Raw genomic sequence first — 21,036 nt, forward strand, 5'->3', positions numbered from 1 at the left:
AGTTTACAGATTATGTGAGAGTGCTGAATTGGAATCTCGTCGAACGTTATATCGGCTGAAGTTTTTGTATCTTGCTGGATATCGAAAGCCAAAGATAGATGTTTCGGCTTACCTGCGGCCTTTCAGCGGTATAGAGACAAACGGCATTCTCACTCACGGCAGTTAAAAGGATTTAATATAACAAGTGGTCGCTTTATTTATTTTTTCTTATCTTTTTCATTTCTTTTCTTTTTTTTTTTTTTTTCGCGAACGATATATCTCAGTGGAACACACTCCCTCAGAATGTGGTTGATTCTCCAACGGTGGAATTATTCGTGTCTAATAAGTTATTAGCAGAAGCATATTACATAGCCGAGGCCATAAGATGGAACCATATGTAATTGGGTACACTTTTTATTTTTAATTACGTTTATCTTTTCCATCTTGTCGCCCTGTACGCCCACTCCCTGTAGGCCTTTATAGGCCAGCATTATGACCAAAGAAATAAAAAAATAAAATAAAAACATATAACGTTAAGAAAAGTAACATCGAGGCACAACGTAAATGGGTGCGCTTTATTACATTGAAAGCTTCGGACTCGTTTAATTACACTGAAAGCTTCCAATACTCAGTGAAACTGACATCGACACTATTTCGCCGGCGTACCAATCCCACTCTCTAAATGGTGGTGGTGGTGATGGTGATAATAATAATAATAACTTTATTTTTGTTAAGGTGATGGTGAAAGGCGTCGCCGTTGTCGGCCTCACAGAGGTGGCTAACGTCACGACTAACGCCCTTTGCGAATGTGCGTCCTGGGCCGACTTCTAAGGGAACAGTGCCGACTCACTCTCTAAATATCTATCAGCAAGAAAAGCGCTCGACACGTGTAAGCAGCGCGCAGCGAGTTACCTCACAAGGCGGGACAATGGCCGGGCAACTGACAACAACATTCATTCGCAGGCGCCTTCTTAGCCGGAAACCCACTTCGTGCGTTCGCACGAAATGACAGTACACAGATCGGTAGCCTTCGCGGAGAACAGGCGTTCGAGGAAGTACATGTGGCCAAGTCCATAACAGTTCGTGTTGACAATCGCTCTACAAGGCATGGGGCGCCATGCGTTTCATACATCAAGCTGAATTCTAGGACGACGCTGAATGCATCAGCAGAACTTCGGTGCGGAGGCTATTTACTCAGACAATGAGAATAAACCAGATCAGTCCAACTGACATCGCAACCTCCGCGCGGAAATTGGTTCCGCGAAAATTACTTCGGAGATGATATATGCTTATTCGAAGAAAAGGGAAAGGGGATGATCTCTCGATGAATACAACAAACCTGTCAAGTGAGCCTTCCAGGATAGTTACCGAATTATGCGATTGTAACTGCAGGTGCTGTAAAACCCTGTATAGTTTGGCGGCTCCAAGCTTTCGCGAATCGCGCACAGGGCCAATGTAGCCAGACGGGGGAGGTGAGGGGGTTAGGTTATTAGTAATGATGTAACACAGCGTCACAGCGAGACACGGTACAAAGAACAAACGGGATATATCTGTTGGCTCTCTAACGTGCTCGATCACTGAACAACGGCTGCCGTCAATGTCGGCTGCGGGTGTCGTCTTCAGCTGCTTCAGAACTGTCCACCAGCGCTGCAACTTGCCACTCAAAGTCGTCAACTCATTAATACGATTAACATCACGGAAGCCATCGATGTATATTCTGCCGCAAACACTCGCGGGCCTCCTGAACAGGGAAGAGTTCCAGTTGTGCATGTTCTGTGCCAGGGTGTCCAACCGAAAGGTGTCTCGTCCCGGTTCAAAAAAAAAAAAAACAATTCAGTTCTGGTCCAGCTCCGGAGTAAAGAAATAACGGTTCGAAACCAGTTCACTTTCATGTAATGAGAACAGATCGCAGCGAAAATATACCCTTTTATTCCTTCCAACAGTGAGAGAAATAAAGTGAGAGGCTACGTGGTCCTACCACATGGCTTATAGACAAAAACAAGGAGCCTTTTGTTTACTTGATAGCTTTTGGGAATAGAAAGCCTACACCGTGGCTAACCTTTCCCTTCTCTCTTTTTACTTTGCATTACACATATCCCCCCCCCCCCCCAAAGGAGCCTGTCTTGCGCTCTTGCGCATTGTTATAATGTGAGGTTTCTGGTGTTTCTTACCCAAACACACCGATGGATGCCATGTATTGTGTACTTCAGGTCTTGAGTTAGGTGCCGCTCAGGGCCAAATAGTTCAATTTTCCATTTGAACCGAAAACCGAAAAAACATATTTTCGGTTTCCCTCTTCGGCTTGTTTCTTTTTGTTTGTTTTTTTAATCTATAGAGTACACACCTTTGGCTTTACTAATACATTAACTACTAAGCCATTTACAAGAGTCCAGAGCTTTATTTCTTCAAGAGCTGTATTTGCTTTATCTACGACTTGCTTAGCATCAGCACCGGAAACAAACAGGGCAGCAGCATCAGCATATAAAGTCGACAATGGCAACAATCAGCTGTCAAAGAACGGCAGCTCTTTATCACGCCACCATCACGTGTCAACTCCCCGGACCCATATCCTAGAAGATACGCAATCATTCATACTCTATAGATATCTCGAACAGAGTTACGCAAGTACTCGAGTACGCGCACAGGTGCACAAAGATAGGGGGAAGTTATTCCATTCCACTCGACAGGTTGTTGCCGTTTCGATTGCCAACCTAAGCAGCACAATGTACTGACAGTCGAGTGCAATAGGGGTGGACGGTACGTGTCTTATCAGTATTCTATAGTTGCACGAGTCTGTTCAAGGCCTTCCACCTACCCGTCCACCCCTATTGCACTCGACTTTCAGTTACTTTGTGCTTCTTGGGAATGCATAGAAATCTACGCGGATGCACAAGAGCTTCAATCGGCGGAAGTCATCCCCATATCATCGTCATCATGTATTTCTCTCTCTCTCTCTCAATCGGTGAGCAAGCAGGCACAAAGGAGGCGGTACCATATACATGGACCTGTAGTTCTACATCTGAAAAGGATTCGTCCAAGAATAATGAGAGATGTTTCACGAAAAGAACCTTCTCACATCCGCCGCAGAGTCAAGACAATTCACCGGTACCAGCGGATCAAACTGTATTCGCAAGCCAGTGCTATCCAACGAGGACTCGTTACCCGAAAGAAAGGTAGGTCGAAATAATTATTGGCTTTAACGTCGCGATCTAAATGTGATCATAAACGACGCTACAGTGATCAGCCTATGGAATAATTTCGCCCGCACAGTGGCGCTACTGGTAGCGCCGCTACCGTATTTGTTACTTTTTTGCAGCGAAGTAGCGACCCGGCTATATATTTTAAACTGGTAGCGAAAAAAAAGTATTTACTTGCAAATATGGGTACCGACGGAGTCTTTCTCCGCTGCCGCTACTTTTCGTGGTGTTTCTTTTTTTTCTTTTTATTTCGTGTTAGCGCCGCGAAGCAACTGTGGCTATGAGCGGCGTACAGATGGAGAGAGGACAGCAGGAAGGAGAAAGGGGGACAGGGGGGTTAATATGCATCCTGGTCCGACTTCAGGGAGAACTGTGCCGACACTCGTCTGGAAAGTCTTCGGAAAACCCGGGGAAAACCTCAGACAGCACAGCCGGTGGTATAGGATTCGAACCCACAACCTCCCAGTCTCGAGCACGACCTTGGTTACCACTAACGAGCGGGATTTCCATAATGTGGAAGACATGGAACACAGACGTGGAACACAGATGGGAACACCGCATGGGAGACGAAACGTCTGTGAATGAATTGTTAATTTCCGTTATGTTAAGTCTGTGTCGGAGATATTATTCTCTTGTACAGAGAAAAAAAGCGAGATAACGGCGAAGCAGAATTTTTTCTTGCTATTCTTTTTGTAAATTGTTAATCGGGTAAACTGACGTGACGATCGATCTTTCTCGGTTTCACTAACTCTGCCAAGCATCGCATATCTCGGAACATAATTTGTGCTGTTCTGTGTATTTCTTTTTACTTTTTTAGCTCACGTTTGCGAAACACAAATGTAGCAGTATGTGTAACACACTGCGTAAGATGGGCTACGAAGCTATAGTTTCGGTCATACTTTTCAGTCGCAATTCCGCGTGAACGCCGCGAAGCAACTATGGCTGTGAGCAGCGTATAGACGTGGACGGATGGAGAGAGGACATAGGAAGGAGTGGGACATTCGTGTAGAAAGTATACGCCCGAAAACCCAGGGAAAACCTCGGTCGGCACAGCCGGTTCTGGGATTCAAATCGCGTCACCTCCCACTCCAGGTGTGGAAGTTGAACATCCTAACCACTATATACCACGCGATCTTCTATATGTACAACCAGTTGCAAAACTAGTGTCAGCGTAATGATCCAGCACATTTAAAACTGTGTTTCGCAACTTTATCGTTCTCGGAGAAGATGAACAAAGCCTCTTGCCTTTTGGAATAGGAATACGAAAATATATCGGGAACGCAACGAAATACTATCGCCATAGTCATTGCAACCCAAACGTACCGCCGACTTTGATGTAAGGCGTTTGTGCCGCGAGTAATGCATTGTTGGCAAAACAGAACTACCTTAGCTTACATATAGGCTGCCGAGCGCGATTTAAGCATTTTCTCGAATTAAACATTTTACACTGTAGGTGTGTGAGCCACGCAAAATCAAGAAATAATAACATTATTCGGGAGTCAGCGTATGTCAACGTGGTTATTAATGCTCTTTGCACACTTGCTTGGTGGCAGTATACGGGCGATTAACTTTAAATCAGTTGATTGCTGACGGCGTTTGACATGTCTAGGGAACGTTTACACGACCTTTTTTTTTTTCCTGCAAATGCTTTATTGAGGAGGAGGCCATCTCGCACGGGTAGACTCTTCCCGAGGAACTCGTACAAAATATAATTATGAACTTCACAGTGACTATGCCGAAAGTCTACATTGTCCAGGAAGGTTAACGGTGTGGTCAGCTGCATCTGACCATGGACCGTGCATTAAATTTTTAATTGAAATTCATTCATCAAATTTAAAGTTGTATTTAAATAATGAGCTCCTCCCACTCATGGACACGGTGCGCAGCTGGTGGTATCGGACAGATACTTGTAAAAAAGAAAGTTCGTCGATTGGTGCAACCGTTCGCGAATTATTAGCCCGTCGATTTAACTGAGACACCCTGTATAGTTGTCGTAGAGCTCTTCCGATGTATACTAAAGCTCGCTATTGAGTCGCATCCGATGGATCAGTTCATCATCGTGACGAGAGATGCTTCGTGGCATATCCGGACAGCGAGCTTTCGATCAAATCTCTTTCCGAGGAATATAATTGGCTGAGGCCGGTTCATCGAACCCTACCCAGGCAGCACAATGTACTGAAAGTCTAGTGCAATAGGGGTGGACGGGTAGGTGGAAGGCCTCGAGCAGACCCGTGAAACTAAAGAACATTGATAAGACACATGCCGTCCACTCCCATTGCACTCGACTCGACTTTCGGTACATTGTGCTGCTTGGGCAGTTTATCGTGTCTGTGCAGTCTTGACGGTACTTTAATCTCCACAGATAGTAAAGTAGGAACGCAGACGGAAAGATATCTTTCAATAAATCACCGAGTGCTTAGGCGATGACTCTTCAGAGAGGCTCTCCTCGTCAAGTACGATAACACATTCCAGCCTGGCGTACATTCCCATGGGAGATGTCGTATCCAAACACATTTGTCTCTCACATTTACAAACTCGTTAACGCAATTCGTCGCCACAGTGTTCTTTAACTTTTCGTTACTTTCCTACGGAAGTAACTTAATTATAACTGTAACTATAGTTACCGCTTTTGTTAAAGTAACTGTAAGTGTAACAACACTAACAACAACAAATAAGTGATGGTGATGTAGTGGGATGTATAAATGCAACTGAGCATCAGTTCATCACTTCCCTATAGCATCGCTTTGGCGAGGCTTCAAATAATCCGCTGTTTATCCCAACCAGGGATTCCACGAATTTTGTTATCCCTTACGCAGCCAGATTAGGTAATTAGTTAATTATCATTAGAATTCTTATTCCGTTCTTATTGTTACCGTTGAATCGTTTATTATTATTAATTATTACGTTTAATAACGTTATGCATGTGGATTATTATAACTGATTATTACTTAATAATTGATGAATTAGTTAACTGGTTACACTAACTCCCACCATGTTCGGGCCCATGGAAAATACTGTTTATTACATTGTATAACTATGCTAGAACAGTACAAGTGCAAAAACAGAGTAACATTTATCCGGCTTTTTTTTTCCCCCATTAGAAGGTAACTGTAAAGCAAGTAAGTTACTTAACGTGGTAACTGTATCTGTAGCCAGTTACATTTTAAAAAGAGTAACTATAAACCTAACTCCGTTACTATTTTTGCAGGCTAACTGTAACTTAGTCACTTCTTTGAGTAACTCACCCATGACTGCTGATTACTGCGACTACTGCAGCTCAGCGCTTTGGTGACCTCAGTGCCGAATGGGTGTCTATTTTCCTGAATCCGGAAAGAAAGGAATCTCTATCGCACGCCGCGTATCTCGCTGAGCCGGAGCCAACCCGAAGATAACGGATTGGGACTAACTTTGGGACTTATCAGTGCGACAAGATCAGTTTGCAGTTCCCACTGGAATTCTCCTATGCACACACGGGGGTATTGCAGCGTTACGTGATTTACGAGGCAGACAGTTACCCACTGATTGTGTTGAAACAATACCGTGCTAGATAAATATCGCACAACAATAGGATGCCTTAGAAGACTTGAATTCCACGAAGGGGGAACTGAGAAAAGCACACGTGGCTCCCACAGGAGTGCAATGGACAAAGAAACGTCCTGTAATAACGTGGCGCGTAAGATCATATCTGAATACTTAAACTAAAATTATCTGAATTTCGAAATTAAAAAGCAAATAACTCGATGTAAACAACGAGAATTAGCCGAGGCTAACAACAACAACAAATAAGTAATGATGATGTCGATGATAATAGTGATGAATAGCGATAATAGAGAAGAATAATGTGAATAATGAGGAGGATGATCCCATTGCGGGAATCCGGGGCTCATTGCGTTCTCTGAGGTCTCATCTTCTTTTCTATCCTCACTCTTTTGCAAAGCTTCATCCAATCAATCGTTTAACACTAATGTTTAACTCCGCCTTACAACACCATGACATCGACATTTTAGCTCCTTCTCGTGATTTTCTTACTAGTATTAGTGCCATTGTTTCTATTTAACTTCGTTTGTTTCACTGCTAACCTTGTTGGCTTTTTGTATATTTTACTGTCTTTGTTCACGTGTATAACCTTGTGTGGTGCACCAATTAGTAGACCCTAGTGGTTGTTTTTGGGTACGTTAACAAAAATAAAGTTATTATTATTATTATTATTATTATTATTATTATTATTATTATTATTATTATTATTATTATTATTATTATTGCGGGGATCCGGGGCAGGCCAAATCTGAAGCGCCCCCCCCCCCCCCCACACCTCTCCCGTTATCGCAAGAAGCTCTGTAAACAAAGAAAGAAAGAAAAAACGCTTATTTGCACTGCCCAGGTCGTAAATTCAAATTCTGCTCATCCCTGCTTTATACTGTCCAACTAACCTGCCAGGGCCTGCCGTTGGGCGCCCTCTCTGGCGAGGGCACCAGGGGCGGCTGCCCCTCTTGCACCCCCGTCGCTACGGCTCTGCCACACACACTCTGCTTTACTCCGTTGACTCCACATTGTCCCTTACTCTCCCCCGCTGAATGCCACGTTCCTTTACGACAGTCTTCTTCCGCATGAGGCTTAATGTGGGTTTTACACCAGCTTTCAAACATCTCCTCGGTGTCGGCGCATCCAGCGTGCCCTCGTGGAAGCTGCTCTGCAACGCGTCGATCAACGCCAGTTTGACTTAGCCAAAATTCTCGGGCCATGGTCGGACCCCGCACATCAGATGAAAGGCCTACGAGTTGTTGCTGAGTTCCTCTCCTGCACTGGACTCCTGGACGAATCTTGGACCGATATTGGGCCGACATTGCCAATATTGTCGCCAACACGTTGTGCTGCTTGAGGGGAGCTGGTATATATAGCTAGTTAGAATGTGCGGGTGCGGTGCGGATCAAGAATGTCCGCGCAGACTTCTAGGCATAACCATCTTATCGAAATTATTTCGTTTATGTATTTACGTTGGCCACTTACAAAGTATATATGATACCCGCACAAATATTCTTATCAAAACAAAACAAAAAGATAAGAAAAAGCAATCGAATACTTCCAACGGTGCGTCATCTCAAGCTAAGAACCTGTCTCCTTTTGCATCCCTATTTGCTTCATCTCACGAACTTGTGTCTGTTACTCCAAATAAGTAATTGATTACCGTTACTCTTCTAGATAATGTAATTGATTACCATTACAAATTACTCGACCCAAAATGTAATTGAGTAACGAGTATAAAAGTAACGCGTTACTCGGGCCGTTACTTTGAATTCATGGAAAAATTTCCGCCCCTGTGTGCTTCGAATAAAAAAAAAAAGAAAAACCCGAACTCCCAAGTGATTGGAACAGCTAACATAGCGCGAAAGACTCGCGCGTGAGAAGTAGCAATAATAGTTTTCCGCTTACTCAGTTGAATATCCTAACAAAAACAGGAAATATGTCACAGAGCATCGTTATTTTGAGTCAGACTCTACTTCAAAAGTAACTGATTACTCAAAATAGTAATCGAACTACTTGAAAAATTACTGGTTCAAAAATGTAACTGATTACTCGAATAATTACCCAAAAAAGTAATTGATTACAAGTAACGCAATTACTTGTAACGCGTTACGTACAAGTCTGTCATCTCAGATGAAACGCGCGCGGCACGTCTATTCGCGCTTAAATGACGCGCGCAAAAAGCACCTTTCACGTATTACTCCGTTACAGGAGACATATTTGACAGAGCTGTTCCCACATGTGTTCCGTATCTATCCAATTTATCGACGTACATCGACGATTCCAAAGGACCGTATGCACACAGGCGCATTCTGGGAGACACATCAACCTCCCATTCTGCTCACACGCCAGCCCATACATACAACTGATTCTCAAGAACGATTTTCCGCGAATCTCAGATCGTAAATTAAAAAGGTGCACCCAAATGAATTCGTCACTATTATAACAGGCGTTTCAGGCCTCGCCTCTCACTTCGCGTTCTCGCCCCTATAAAACTCGAGCGAAACAACAATGTCGATTCGCGGAACGTTCGCGAAAATGGCGTCCACGTAAGAGATCGTTCGTCTGAAAGCGCGCTTCAAATATATATATATTCCGCTGCACGGCTTTCATCAATTCCATGCACGGAGCCGAAACGCATATCAGGTATGGTTGTTTTCTCGCTACATCGTCCTTACTTATTTGCAGACTTGCGCGTAACGCGCTACTAGTAATTGCGTTACTTGTAATCAATTACTTTTCTGAGTAATTTTTCGAGTAATCAATTACTTTTCTGAGTAATCGATTACTCGGTAATTGATTACTTTTCCTGCAGATATTAGCTTATCTTTTAGACGTTCTGCCCCAAGTCAAGCCCCTGGTGCCGTCAGCCTTTGTTGGGCTGTGTTCTACTATAGCAAGCGGAGGTCATTTAATGACGTTCTGGAATTTTAAGGTCTCTCTCTCTAATCTCTTCCTACACGAGTGTGATGGTACCTGAAGATTTGGAGGTTTGGGGAAGTTCCACGCAATGCTCTTCCACAATCGGGTCAACGTCTTCCCTGGCGATAAATACCGTAGACGTACAGATCTCCTTATCCTAAGCGTTTTTTGTTTTTGTTGTTATCTCAGCTGTTCCGCTGTTGAACCTTTCTCTGTTTGTTATTTTCATTTTTTATTTTTTATGAGGCACCCAAAGACTGTTATAATTTGCGTGAATGCAGAGTAACGACTGGAGTAACGCGTTACTTTTTTACTCGTTACTCAATTACATTTGGAGTCGAGAAAATGGGTAACGGTAATTAATTACTTTTCCCGCAGAAGTAACGGTAACGGTAATCAATTACTTTTTTCGAGTAACGGGCACAAGTCTGCTGAGTTATTTGTTGTTGTTGTTGTTGTTGTTCGCCGTATACGGAATACTGCATGATCAGGATCCTGATCATGCACCCGTCGACGGGGTTGACTGAGTTGACTGGCAAAGCATATAAGTACAGTCAAACTCCTTTATAGCGAACACCTTTTTAACGAAAATACCACTACAGCAAATTTTTTTGCGGTCCCGCTGGAGCCCTATAGGTCCAATAATGGACATCCTTTTTAACGAAAATACCTTTACTGCGAATTTTTTTGCTGTCCCCTGAGTTTCGTTGTAATGGAGTTTGACTGTATAGGGTTCCGCGTTTTTGCGGTTTTAATGGAAAAAACACCGAAAAACATACGCCGGGTAAATTTTGCCTCATTCGGTTTTAAATCGAAAAGCACCGAATACAGAGGGACATTCCAGGACCTATGACAGAGATAAATTGCTGCACATGCCCAGCAAGTTGTTGATGCAGAACAGAAAACCATATAGAGAAATACGACGGTCGTGAAAAATGTCGGTTTACTTTTTCGTTAGCCGTAAAACGCCACCGCGGCGAACGACGCCACGTTTGATGAGCGTCGTGCAGGAATTACATTGTGATTTCTATTCGCCGATAACTGTCGGGTAAACAATGTACCACGCCAGGAAAAACATCGAAAAACGTTGATTTCGTGAAAATCAATACACATCGAAAACCATATACGCCGAATCTGCCCAAAAAATAAAAACGGAAAACGCGGAAACCTATCTATAAGTACATGTAAGCACATAACGGGTTACGTTCAGAATGTGACTCAGTGTGTTTCTTCTGCTGCAGGTCCTGACGCTCGAGTGAAGTTTGGCCGCGACATCAACGCTCAGACGCATTTTGCGGGTCCGCAACCCGGATCAGGATGACAGCAACTTGGTCTCCCGGATGCTCAGGCAAGTCCTATGCGAGCACTGTGGCGTCTCTCATGGCTACGGGTGTCTCGCGGCGAAACTCTCGGATGTTTCGGTGCTGACGGACGTCCTTTCCGGCAAAATAGATGTGGAAGAAAATCTCGTGCCCCGCAGCCGGGGCATTCTCTCCCTTGGCCGGTCATAAGAACATCCTTCCTGTTTGTTTGTTCTATTTTTCGTAGCTAACCTTTCTCTTTCTTTCTTTTTTTCACCCACAAACGCGTTTTGCAGTAGCCAGTTCTGACTGGGTCGGGACTAACCTCTCCATATTTTTCTTTCTTTTTCCAATCCAATCCAATCCAACATCTTCCTGCACTGTTGCAACTTATTCGCCGCAATATTTAGTTTTATATAGTCGCATAACCCACGTTAAAACACCTGGGAGAAAAATGGTGCATTATGTGCAATTATTCAATGTTTTATTTTTGCGTGCACGCTTTGCGTGCGGTATTTTGAAGTAGAGCTTGCATAGGAACAACGTTCTATATTCCACATTTGCAGTTACGGTAAATTCCACTATAGTTATAAACGCTGTCATAACGTGTGTCCGTCCGCTATCGTTCTATGGGTAATGAATGTGGGTGGAATCCTCGTGTTATAATTGTTATATGCTGAAATTTCTCGTATACAAGCTACGCGGAATCGATGCTCATACGTCCATTGAAATCCATACACGTTTCACACAGCACAACGATGTTCAACGATGATTCCGTATCCCACATTGTTGACTGGTGTTGACTGATCCTTAACTTACTGATCCCGCTTTATTCTCCCCAACAAAGCCAACAACTGAGGCCAGTTCTAAAACTCTGCTGAGCAATCATTTCTTGAGCATAAAAGCCAAGGCAGAGGTTTATTAGGGCTTTATAATATGATGGTAATTGGCCGAATTAAGATGTTTATGAATGATGCTGTTTCGTGGACGATACACTATGAACTCCACGGTGTACCCGTCGCTTTTTTCGCTATTGCTGCCACAATGGTGGTGACGCTAATAATGATGAGAGATTTGCGGAGTTGGTCGTCATTGACGCTCTCGTTGAAGAGACCCGAATGAAACTAATGCTTGAACTGAATTAAAGAAACTAAATCTCCTTTTCTTCAAAGAGCGCACTCTTGTGTATAAATGGTAAACGTGCTTACCTTTCGTGTCATGGTTGATACGGAAAATGTGGTAAACGAGGTGAAGGTAACTTCCCCGCTGCTCACGGCTGCCACACGGTAAAGCCACTTTGACTGCCTCCGAAAGTTTGCCGCACAATGGAACCGCAGGCGATTGAGTGACTCCAGCACTACTTCTAAATTTTGAACCTACAGGTATCCTAGAACACATATCCACGGGAATATTACAGGGCATCTAACATTACCAGAGATATTAAGCGATTAAGTCGTCTCCTGCGTGAGAATTCCCATACCTCCCGTGTATTAACGCTCCGAAAAGCGGGATGTCTGGGGAACAAAAGCTGTTTCATGTATAATGATAAGTTTATTCATTTGTATAAGCCTAGAACAGATGTCAGAAACTTATATCCTCGGGAACATTACGATACACTGAATAGAACAGCCGTTGGACCACTTTTCTATTGCCTTTACGGCAAGTTTCACTCAACGGCCGCGAGAAGGCGCAAGGCGTCGCTGTCTGTCCACGAAAGCTGTGGATGCTCAATAAAGTCCGAGCTACTCCCGCGTAAAACGAATTACTTTCGTATTCAAAATAAATACGACTGAGCAATACAGCTGAACCAAAATACGTCTACTGAACATTCAAATTTTTTGAATACTGTAATAGTAGAAATTTTTGGCGAGGACATAATTTTTGCGAATCTCGCCATATCTCATTCTTTCGCGAATTTAGAGTCCAGCAAATTATCGTTAACGACAGAAAACCCAGAAAAACTAATTCTCAAAGAATGAGTTTCACTGAGCCGATCGGACCCGCTGAGTGCAATTTCTTGTCGCAATATTTTGCGCACATTTAGCACGCCTGCGCTCATTCAAGTATCATTTTGTCATGTATGCTTGACTCGATTATGTACGCAGTATGCTTGATTGTCAACGTCATGTTCACAAAGGAAACCTTTCATTTTTTATCCGTGTCGCAGACGTCCCGACAGCTGCCGATATCTTTGCAAAGCCTCAGATTTCCAGCATTCTGGCACAGGTGGTTTCCATGGTTACAACCCCTTGGAACATGCATCGCTAAATGACACTCCCACGAAATCTTTCCCAGACCTTAATTCTCCAAAGCGAATTCTCGAATTATTGTGTTCGCGTACTTTTACAACTTAGAGTGCCTACCACGGAGCAGAATTGTACTTCCAATACTTCTTCGTGCCACAATCTGTATTCGTCTTTAAGCTACACAATAGGTTAAACATGCTTGTAGCATTTTTTGTTTTGTTTTTTTACACACCCAAGTTACAAGATCCCCTAACGAAAGATGACAGGTGTGCTTTTTCGTAGCAAAACCCCTATTAATGCTGCACAGTGCATAAAAAAACGCTCCCTCCCGGCGAATCAGGACAGCACAAAGCCGCGTGCATTCCTGAGACCGACCGAGCATTTTGATCCAATCACCATACAAAGGCAACGGCTGCCGAGCGAGGCATTTCCGTGTTTGCTATTCAACATAGGTGCGTTGGCCGGGCTCGTCAGACAGCTCCATAGACGGGGCCCCCCCTTGCATCACATACCGGACACAGCGGCTCAGCTTATGAAACCAACGCCACAAAAGCATCAACCCTAAACACGCCCGAACATGGGCCGAACGGCAGCTTCCATTATTCCGCCAAAGAATAAAAAATAACCGGTTCACGAAGCAGCATGCAACAATGCGATCAAACTAGCAGACGATCATTTTTCTCCCCTCCGTCGTCTGCCAAGAAATAAAGAAAAACTCGGTCGCGCCATCTATGTGACGTCGCCTTAACTTTGAAGTGAATGAACAGCACGCCGCCAATGTGCGGCCGCCGCTTCGTACACGTCACGCGCAGCTCGTACCAATGACGCTTCGCTTTTGGCTCTACGTCACGCAGGGAGAAGGAAAGCGACTCTCCTCCTCATTTCCTGAGAAGCGGCCTCTCAACGGCGCAGACTCGCTTGGCGTTTCCCAGGAAATAAACAAAAAGAGATTGGTAGAAAACGAAAATAAGCACTCGGGCGCAAGATTCTCGGAAAAACGCTACCTCTCGGTTCGCACGAGTTCCGAGTACGGCGGGGAAAGGAGGCCTGGTGGCGGGGGGAACGACGGCCGCCTGGAAGAACAGTTTTTCCACTGAGGAACCTCAGAACAGTCGTCGTCGTCGTCGTGCTATACGACTGGCCCAACCGTCCACGTCCATCCGCTGTGTGTCTCCTCTCCGACCTCGGATTACTCACTTGACGCTACCTCTGGAATACCTATGCAGCTTCGTTCACAGTGCTTCGTGCTTCTGCCTTCCAAGTGCACTGCCGTTTGTTTCTTCCAAAGCTGGATTTAAACGCAGCCTCAACCTCGGCGACCGTCTATTCAATGGGTAAGGAGATATTTGCAAAAAGCCGTCGCAATCTCGCACTTGCCGACTTTTCATCAGCATCACAACCTCGCCCCATCCAACATTAGGGTGTACGACTTTTGTGCCATTTCGAATCCATCGGAAAAACCCTCTGCGTCTTTACCTTTTGCTCGAAACAAGCGGACAGCCAGCTAGCCCTAACCGCGGTTTGCAGGGGGGGTTTTCCAAAAGGATTAGCGTTCAAAATTAGCTCCTCGCCGTGAAATCCCACAGCGTGTGCTCCTTCTCGGAAGTACAAATTAGCTGTCAATGCCGCGTCGCCGTCACAGTGACAAGCAACAACGACATTTTTTTCTCGTAAGAAACGAGGCTCGTCTGCTTGCAAGGTTTCGTGCGGCGATCGGGCGGGCGTAGCTTTTTTCGGCGCCGGGGTTATTTCGAGGCCGGCAGCAGGCGTGAGCCTATTTTAATGCGTGCGTAGCCAATCGATTCGATGCTTTTCTTTTTGCGACGACTGTGTGCACCGCTCACGTCGACCTGTGCTAACGCAGTGCGATGGCCTCCTTTTTCTGGCGTTCGGCGAATTCGCTCTTCGACGAACTGTTTGCGTGTTCTCATTATTTCCACCCACGACACGGTTCGATGAGGGCGGCCTGCTTTAGTTTTGAAGCACTTCTCGCATTGTTCTTTCCCTCTCGCTTCCGGAGTTCATGCGTTCATGTACGGCATCCCTGTCGTCTGCCAGACAGACGTCAACGCTCGGAATAGCGTGGCTTTGTTCGATCTAGTGCTTTCCGTTTCCTGAACTGTGACAGAGGCCTTAGGATATGTTGCTCTGAATCTGCGCAAAATTCGTGCAAGGAAATGGATCTGCCGTGTAAGCGTGCGTAATTCCATGCTCCTTACTTCTGTAAATATACGTCCCAGAGCGAAGTTGTACGTGGCTGCTTCGGATGAAACCAAGCAATTGCTCATTTGGAAAATTTCTTCGTCATCCCTGACGAGCCGTGTATTCAAACGCCGATTGCCGCCTGCGTGCTGTCAAAAACTAGACGACAAGAAGTGAAAGCGCTGTGTACCTTATTCCTGTGCGTATAAACATATCACTCTGACACTTGTGCTTCTATTTGTATGTACTTAGAATTGCTTTATGCAAGTCGTGATGTCTATTAGGAGGCGTATAAGCACCTGCCGGAACGCTCTCATACATTTCACTCAATGACCCGCGCGTGCATATTACGACCGAATATCTCCATTGTTTATCGCCTCATTTCTGTTGACGTCAGCACCGATATGGGACAGGCACATACGCAGAAACTCCGAACACGCCGTGATTATACGCCGTACGCGGTGACTTTCTTCCTCCAAAAAGCGCGGAGTTCGCCGTCGTCTGCAAACTGAGATTTCGCAGACGACACTTTTTCTTCTTCTTTTACTTCCAAATCTGTTCCGCGAACACTCTGCGCAGATATGGAGGCGTTCAAAAGGGGCCACACATTCAGGGAAAATATCTTCCTTCCAGCGAAATGCACTGGAACGCCGTGCCAAATGCTATCACGTGTCCGCGTTTCATCCGAGAGAGGATTCCCAGTTTTGCCAGCGGGCGATTCTGCGAAACGGAGGACTGGTCGCGGAAGATGCGGAAAGAAAAGCGTAGTCGTCTGCAACTGCATTGCTCCGCGAAACGGTGACGACGGCGATGAGGTGGCGTTTAGAGCGAAGCATAAAATGAATAATCCATAGGTACCTGTAGCTTCGCGTCATCCGGGGAGCTCCCCGGTACTCGATGCCTCGGCTGCCGGAATAGCGTGATGCCATTGTTGTAGTTCTTGGAGCACGACCTCCGTTGCCGACCTGTAAACAGGTGTTGCAAGACTCACACTCTGGACTGATGCTTCCTCGAACAACAATCGAATTCGTTTCATCGGATGGTTATCTTATTTAACGCACGGCGGACATATCAAGGTTGCCACATCTGGCATATATTCCACAGAGTGAGGATGAGAGCAGTTTCAGATAGCGTAAGCTCTGCTTTTCCAGGCAGCATAGACTGCACAATGTGAATTGTTACCGAGACCCACACATCCTATAGCGATGTCGTTAAAATTTGGAAAGTTTGTCGAACCCTTCTCTCGGATACCTCCTCTCCACATACCACAGTGTTTGCAATGTCAAAATGATGACCGGGACAGGAACCTTTAACTTACCCTTCTTACCGCAAGGTTGTTCGGATGTTTCTGCTCGGAGCAGAAGGTTGCGCCATCATAATTGGAAGTACAATCGCAACTGCTACACCTTATTGATTATGTAATATATATCTAATCAGTCAGCATGTCAAGTCTGTGCATAGTTATGTGGTCGTCATCACAAGTATCCGGACAATGAAAGATATCTATGTAAATGAGGGGCTCCATTTTGTCATTACCTTATCATGGTGGCAACGTGATTACGACCCCTTGAGCCTTGTCAAGAATGACGTATATTTAATTAGTTTAGAGCCACAGAGCGTAACGATTCACGGCTTTGCATCTCCTGCGGAGTCTCAGTACCCCACTGCATCCTCCTTATATGAAAGTGTGTCATCTTCCTGCGGAGGACGTACAGTCAAGCACCTGGCGACGACCTCCGATTGATCTTTGTTCCGACTAACGCAATACGCTCGGATAACGGATAGCAAGTATTTGCGAACAATCCAGTTTTCCGCTGCGAACGCTCCAGAATGAACACAATCTTCCGTTATCTTTCGTCCCGTTTCCACGAGACAGTGCTTGACACCGATGCGCACAGTTACGTAACCATTTGCCTTTGTTAGTGACGTGCTGAGTGTGTGCGGAAGCAGTACGTCCTGTTGTGTCGTGAAGATGCTCTGAATCGCCCATCGATTTGTCGATATCGTGCTCGTTACATTAAAATCTCCCTATTACACTCGGTGAAACAATATAAATGGCACTCTTTATTACAAACTTAGGTCCTGCAACACAGACTCACTCCTCCTCAGCGCTGCGGGCACAGGCCGCAATAGCTGGCGACAAATGATATAGCGTTGATGATACCGCAATGGAAATGAACCATAGAGACTCGCAGCATCAGCCCATGATGATGTCGTCTTATTTTACGTCTAGCTGCTTTGTGTGGTACATGATGAGTGAATAGTGCCTTGTGTAATGTTGACAGAAAAGGTACGCTGATGTGACCAATGCCACAATACAATGTACTTACAAGTTGCCGTGCATGGAACACTTACGCCCCCTTTTTTAGTGAATCCGCATCTAGTCGAGAAAGAGTTATCAGTGCACCACGGTTTGTGGCCTTCCGACCTTAGATGATGTTCAAAATGTTGCCAGATTGATTAACATTATTTACCTATACTACTTGTCGCGTTGACAGAACGGGCTCAGATCTTTACCTCGTCCGTGTGTCACTGTTGCTGTACCAACTTCTCTGACTTGTACACTGCCCATACTGCCAAACCTTTTATTCTTCTTGATAAATTTTGTGACTGAACAAATTGGTTTTTCATAGCGAGGAAAGTAAACGCAGCAGTGGGCATAGCCACGGGGGTGGGGGGAATTCAGGGGTGCCAACCGCTCCTGAAGTCGTACCTTTTGTAGTGCATTTGGGAGAAGGAAAATTGGTGGTATATCCTCCTCCTCCCCCAGGTAAAGTTATGGTACGACCCCTCCCAAAAATGTTTTTCTGGCTACGTTTATCGAAACATGGTGTCCTATTCTTACAGTATGCACTTTATTCTCCTCCCCAGACTGCCGATGCAACGCCACTGTCTGCAACGTCACTGTCCGCAACACTGCCTCCCCGCAGCAGCCCTCGTGCCACCAGCCATAGCAGCCTCCCACCTTTCCCGCCCACCATGTGGACCGAGCACGCCACACCAGCCAGCAAGGACCACTCCGTGCTCTTCGTCGCCTTCCCAGTCCTCGTGCCGTCTTGGGCCGCGCCCGCTACTCCCCCCAGGTCCACGTCCTGGGGCGGTGTGGCCCCAAAGACGCCCCCGCAGCCTCACCACTCGACGCCCCGCATGGACCGCCCGGTCCACGCCAACCTCGACGTTGACCTCAGTCGTGTGCGCGACACCGTACGGACTCTACAGACCAGCGGGTATTATTACGAGGGGCTGTCCTGGCAGGACGCCGACCGGATGCTCCGCGACACCCCCATCGGGACCTTCCTGGTGCGGGACAGTTCCGACAACCGGTTCCTCTTTGCCCTGAGTGTTCAGACGGAGCGAGGTCCGACGAGCGTTCGGATACACTACAGCCACGGCGAGTTTCGGCTGGACTGCGAGGACGCCCTCTCGCCCTGCATGCCGTGGTTCACGTGCGTCGTCAAGTTGGTGGAGTACTACATCGAGTTGAGCCAGTCTGCGAAGGGACAGATGTGTGTGTGGCTGGACGGGAACGGCCGGAGGGACTTGCCCATTCGGCTGGCGCGGCCGCTGTACCGGACTGTCCACCCCCTGCAGCACCTGTGCAGGGTGGCGGCCAACCGCGGGATGGCCCAGCAAAAAGTGGGACTTGACCGGTTACCTCTGCCCGGGTCGCTAAAAGACTTTGTCAGGGCTTATCCGCATCAACACTGACCCCGACGGGGGGGGTCGAGGACAGTTCCTAAATGTCGTGTGCATGTCGGTGTGAATGTTAAACTATAGTGTGTGTATTCGAAAATTGTACCACTATGCGGGTGAGCTGCCGCGGTCTGGTGCGACTTTTGTGTCCCGGTGAGTTACGTAGCCCTCGGATTTAGCTCTGTGTGGTTAAAACCTCAGGGATTTACAATCGGGTTGTGTCGAGCTTCTTTTTTTTTGCAACGTCTTCACTTGTGGCAGCTTTTCCAACTGTAGCGAGTTGCATGACCAAGTCTTTAGGGCTTCTTCAACGATAACGTGAGTGCTAACTAATGCCTGACCGCAGGATTGCACTGCAGGGCGCGTATCTCGAGGACAAGTACAAACGTGTGGGCCGTGAAAAGCTTCATTTTCCAGACCAAGAAATTCGTGTTCCAATGTAACACATGCACACGCAGTGAAATAGATTAGTTTCAACACTGATTCTGCCCTCCTCCACTGTGACCTGCACTACTACTATGCCTTCTTTCTTTTTCATCTTCATTGTGTAGCATACTTGGAAGTGTGCAAGATCCAGCCAGAACACAAAAAGTCGCAATATTTGCATGCACAAAAGTAATGACAGTTAGGGGGAATTCTCTCACTAAGCAAAAAACATAACACCAATTAGCCGAGCCAAGCATGGATGGTCCTCTGCTCAAAAAATATTGGCTCGTGTTGTTCAAAATCCAAACGTATTCTCAGACAACAGTAATGGTGGACAAAAAAAAAACGATACAGTTCTTGTCAGCAGAAAATGCGCAGAAACTACCTTTCCATGCTTCGCTTACCTGCCGACATTTTTTCGTTCAACCGTGCCAATTATGTCTTCTTGTCTTAATTTTTGTGTGTTTCTGCAACATTGCACTCTGCACCGAGTGCTCTTTGCCGCTACGTAACTCGCCGCACACAGAGTGCCAGACCCGCAGCGTTTCCAACAACAAAAGGTGCCTTTCGGGACCAAGAACAAACATGTACATAAGTCATATCTATCTCTGTCGACGTGTTCGCCATTGTATTTTTTTATAAGCCCAGTCGAAGGAAATGCGCCGATACCCTCAGTGTGGTGTGGAGGATGTCTTATTTCGAGAAGACGAAATGCTATAATATAGTGTACACTATTTGGAAAAATCGAATCAAACGACGAGGTGTGTATATACTGTAAGATAGGTTATAATATATATACGAGCCTTTCCTCAAAAAAATAATAAATCTCGGTCACTATTTCATACTCCTGCGTGGTGTCGTCATTGCTAGGTGAGAAGCATTGATGGATGGAAGAAACGTTTCCTCTGTCATGTGTGGCCAACAGTAAGAAGAAACTACTGTTAGCAAATGTGCTGTACAACCTGTCAAGCATTGTGTTAGCCTCTGGAATGCATCTACGCTCTTTCGACACCTGTAGGCAGGTCCCCCAAGGTCGCCATTTTCCCATGTGTTTGTTCCTATCCCATTGCGTGCAATGCCGGAGGCCGCCTTTAGATACCCCATTGTTACCAGATGTTGGCTTCCGTTTGATTGTAGCGCGCTAAAGATCCATTTGAAGCACATTCCAAGCCAGGCCAAGTCACCGAAGGAGAAATGGACGACTGCGCCTGCGGCGCCTGGTATGACAGGTACGCTATGTGATGCACGCAGCCGTGCAATAGATCCTTCCGATCGCTCAACACGTTTAAAAACGGGACCGAAAAGTGAAACACGACACAGAAAGTTGTTATACGCATTTTATTTGGACATATAAAGACTACATTCATTCGCAGAAACAACAAAAACATTTTTCCGCTAAACTTAGCGCGCTGAAGTGATCCGGAACGGCAACAGTGGGGTATTTACTGGCGGCCTTCTTCGTTGCACGCTTTTCCGAGGCGAGTTTGGGGGACCTGCCTGTAGGTGCTTCCAGCAGAACAAAAGGATCTGGTGACGGGGATAGCCGAG

The 21,036-nt window shown here is 45.8% G+C and overlaps 2 protein-coding genes across 7 annotated transcripts in view; one reads left to right on the forward strand and one right to left on the reverse strand.

Annotated features, from left to right (window-relative positions):
* The window catches only part of LOC135391904 (chaoptin-like), a 355,781-nt gene that overhangs the window by 167,990 nt on the left and 166,755 nt on the right, over window positions 1-21,036 (reverse strand). Inside the window, exon 5 of one of the 4 annotated variants that reach the window (XM_064622448.1) lies at window positions 16,228-16,334. The exons of 2 other annotated variants lie outside the window; for them this stretch is intronic. The gene's annotated coding sequence lies outside the window, so the exon portion shown is untranslated. Of the gene's footprint in view, window positions 1-16,227; window positions 16,335-21,036 lie in introns of those variants that run through there. One more of the 4 variants, XM_064622447.1, reaches the window with a different exon arrangement.
* Window positions 3,030-20,330, forward strand: LOC135391907 (suppressor of cytokine signaling 2-like). Of its 3 annotated transcripts, XM_064622454.1 has the most exons (3): window positions 3,030-3,152; window positions 10,862-10,968; window positions 18,241-20,330. In XM_064622454.1, exon 3 carries the CDS (start codon window positions 18,349-18,351, stop codon window positions 19,075-19,077), a length of 729 nt encoding a protein of 242 aa, XP_064478524.1. In that variant the 5' UTR covers window positions 3,030-3,152; window positions 10,862-10,968; window positions 18,241-18,348; the 3' UTR covers window positions 19,078-20,330. The 3 variants fall into 3 exon arrangements, with proteins under 3 accessions (XP_064478524.1, XP_064478525.1, XP_064478523.1); XM_064622455.1 differs by lacking the exon at window positions 3,030-3,152 and having other exon boundaries at window positions 10,845-10,968; XM_064622453.1 differs by lacking the exons at window positions 3,030-3,152; window positions 10,862-10,968 and adding an exon at window positions 14,069-14,501.

This window comes from Ornithodoros turicata, chromosome 4, assembly GCF_037126465.1.
Source record: "Ornithodoros turicata isolate Travis chromosome 4, ASM3712646v1, whole genome shotgun sequence".
Taxonomy (NCBI): Eukaryota; Metazoa; Arthropoda; class Arachnida; order Ixodida; family Argasidae; genus Ornithodoros; species Ornithodoros turicata.

Excerpts from the sequence above, each read along its gene's own strand:
- LOC135391907 (XM_064622454.1), top strand. The coding sequence starts at position 18,349 with ATGTGGACCGAGCACGCCACACCAGCCAGCAAGGACCACTCCGTGCTC.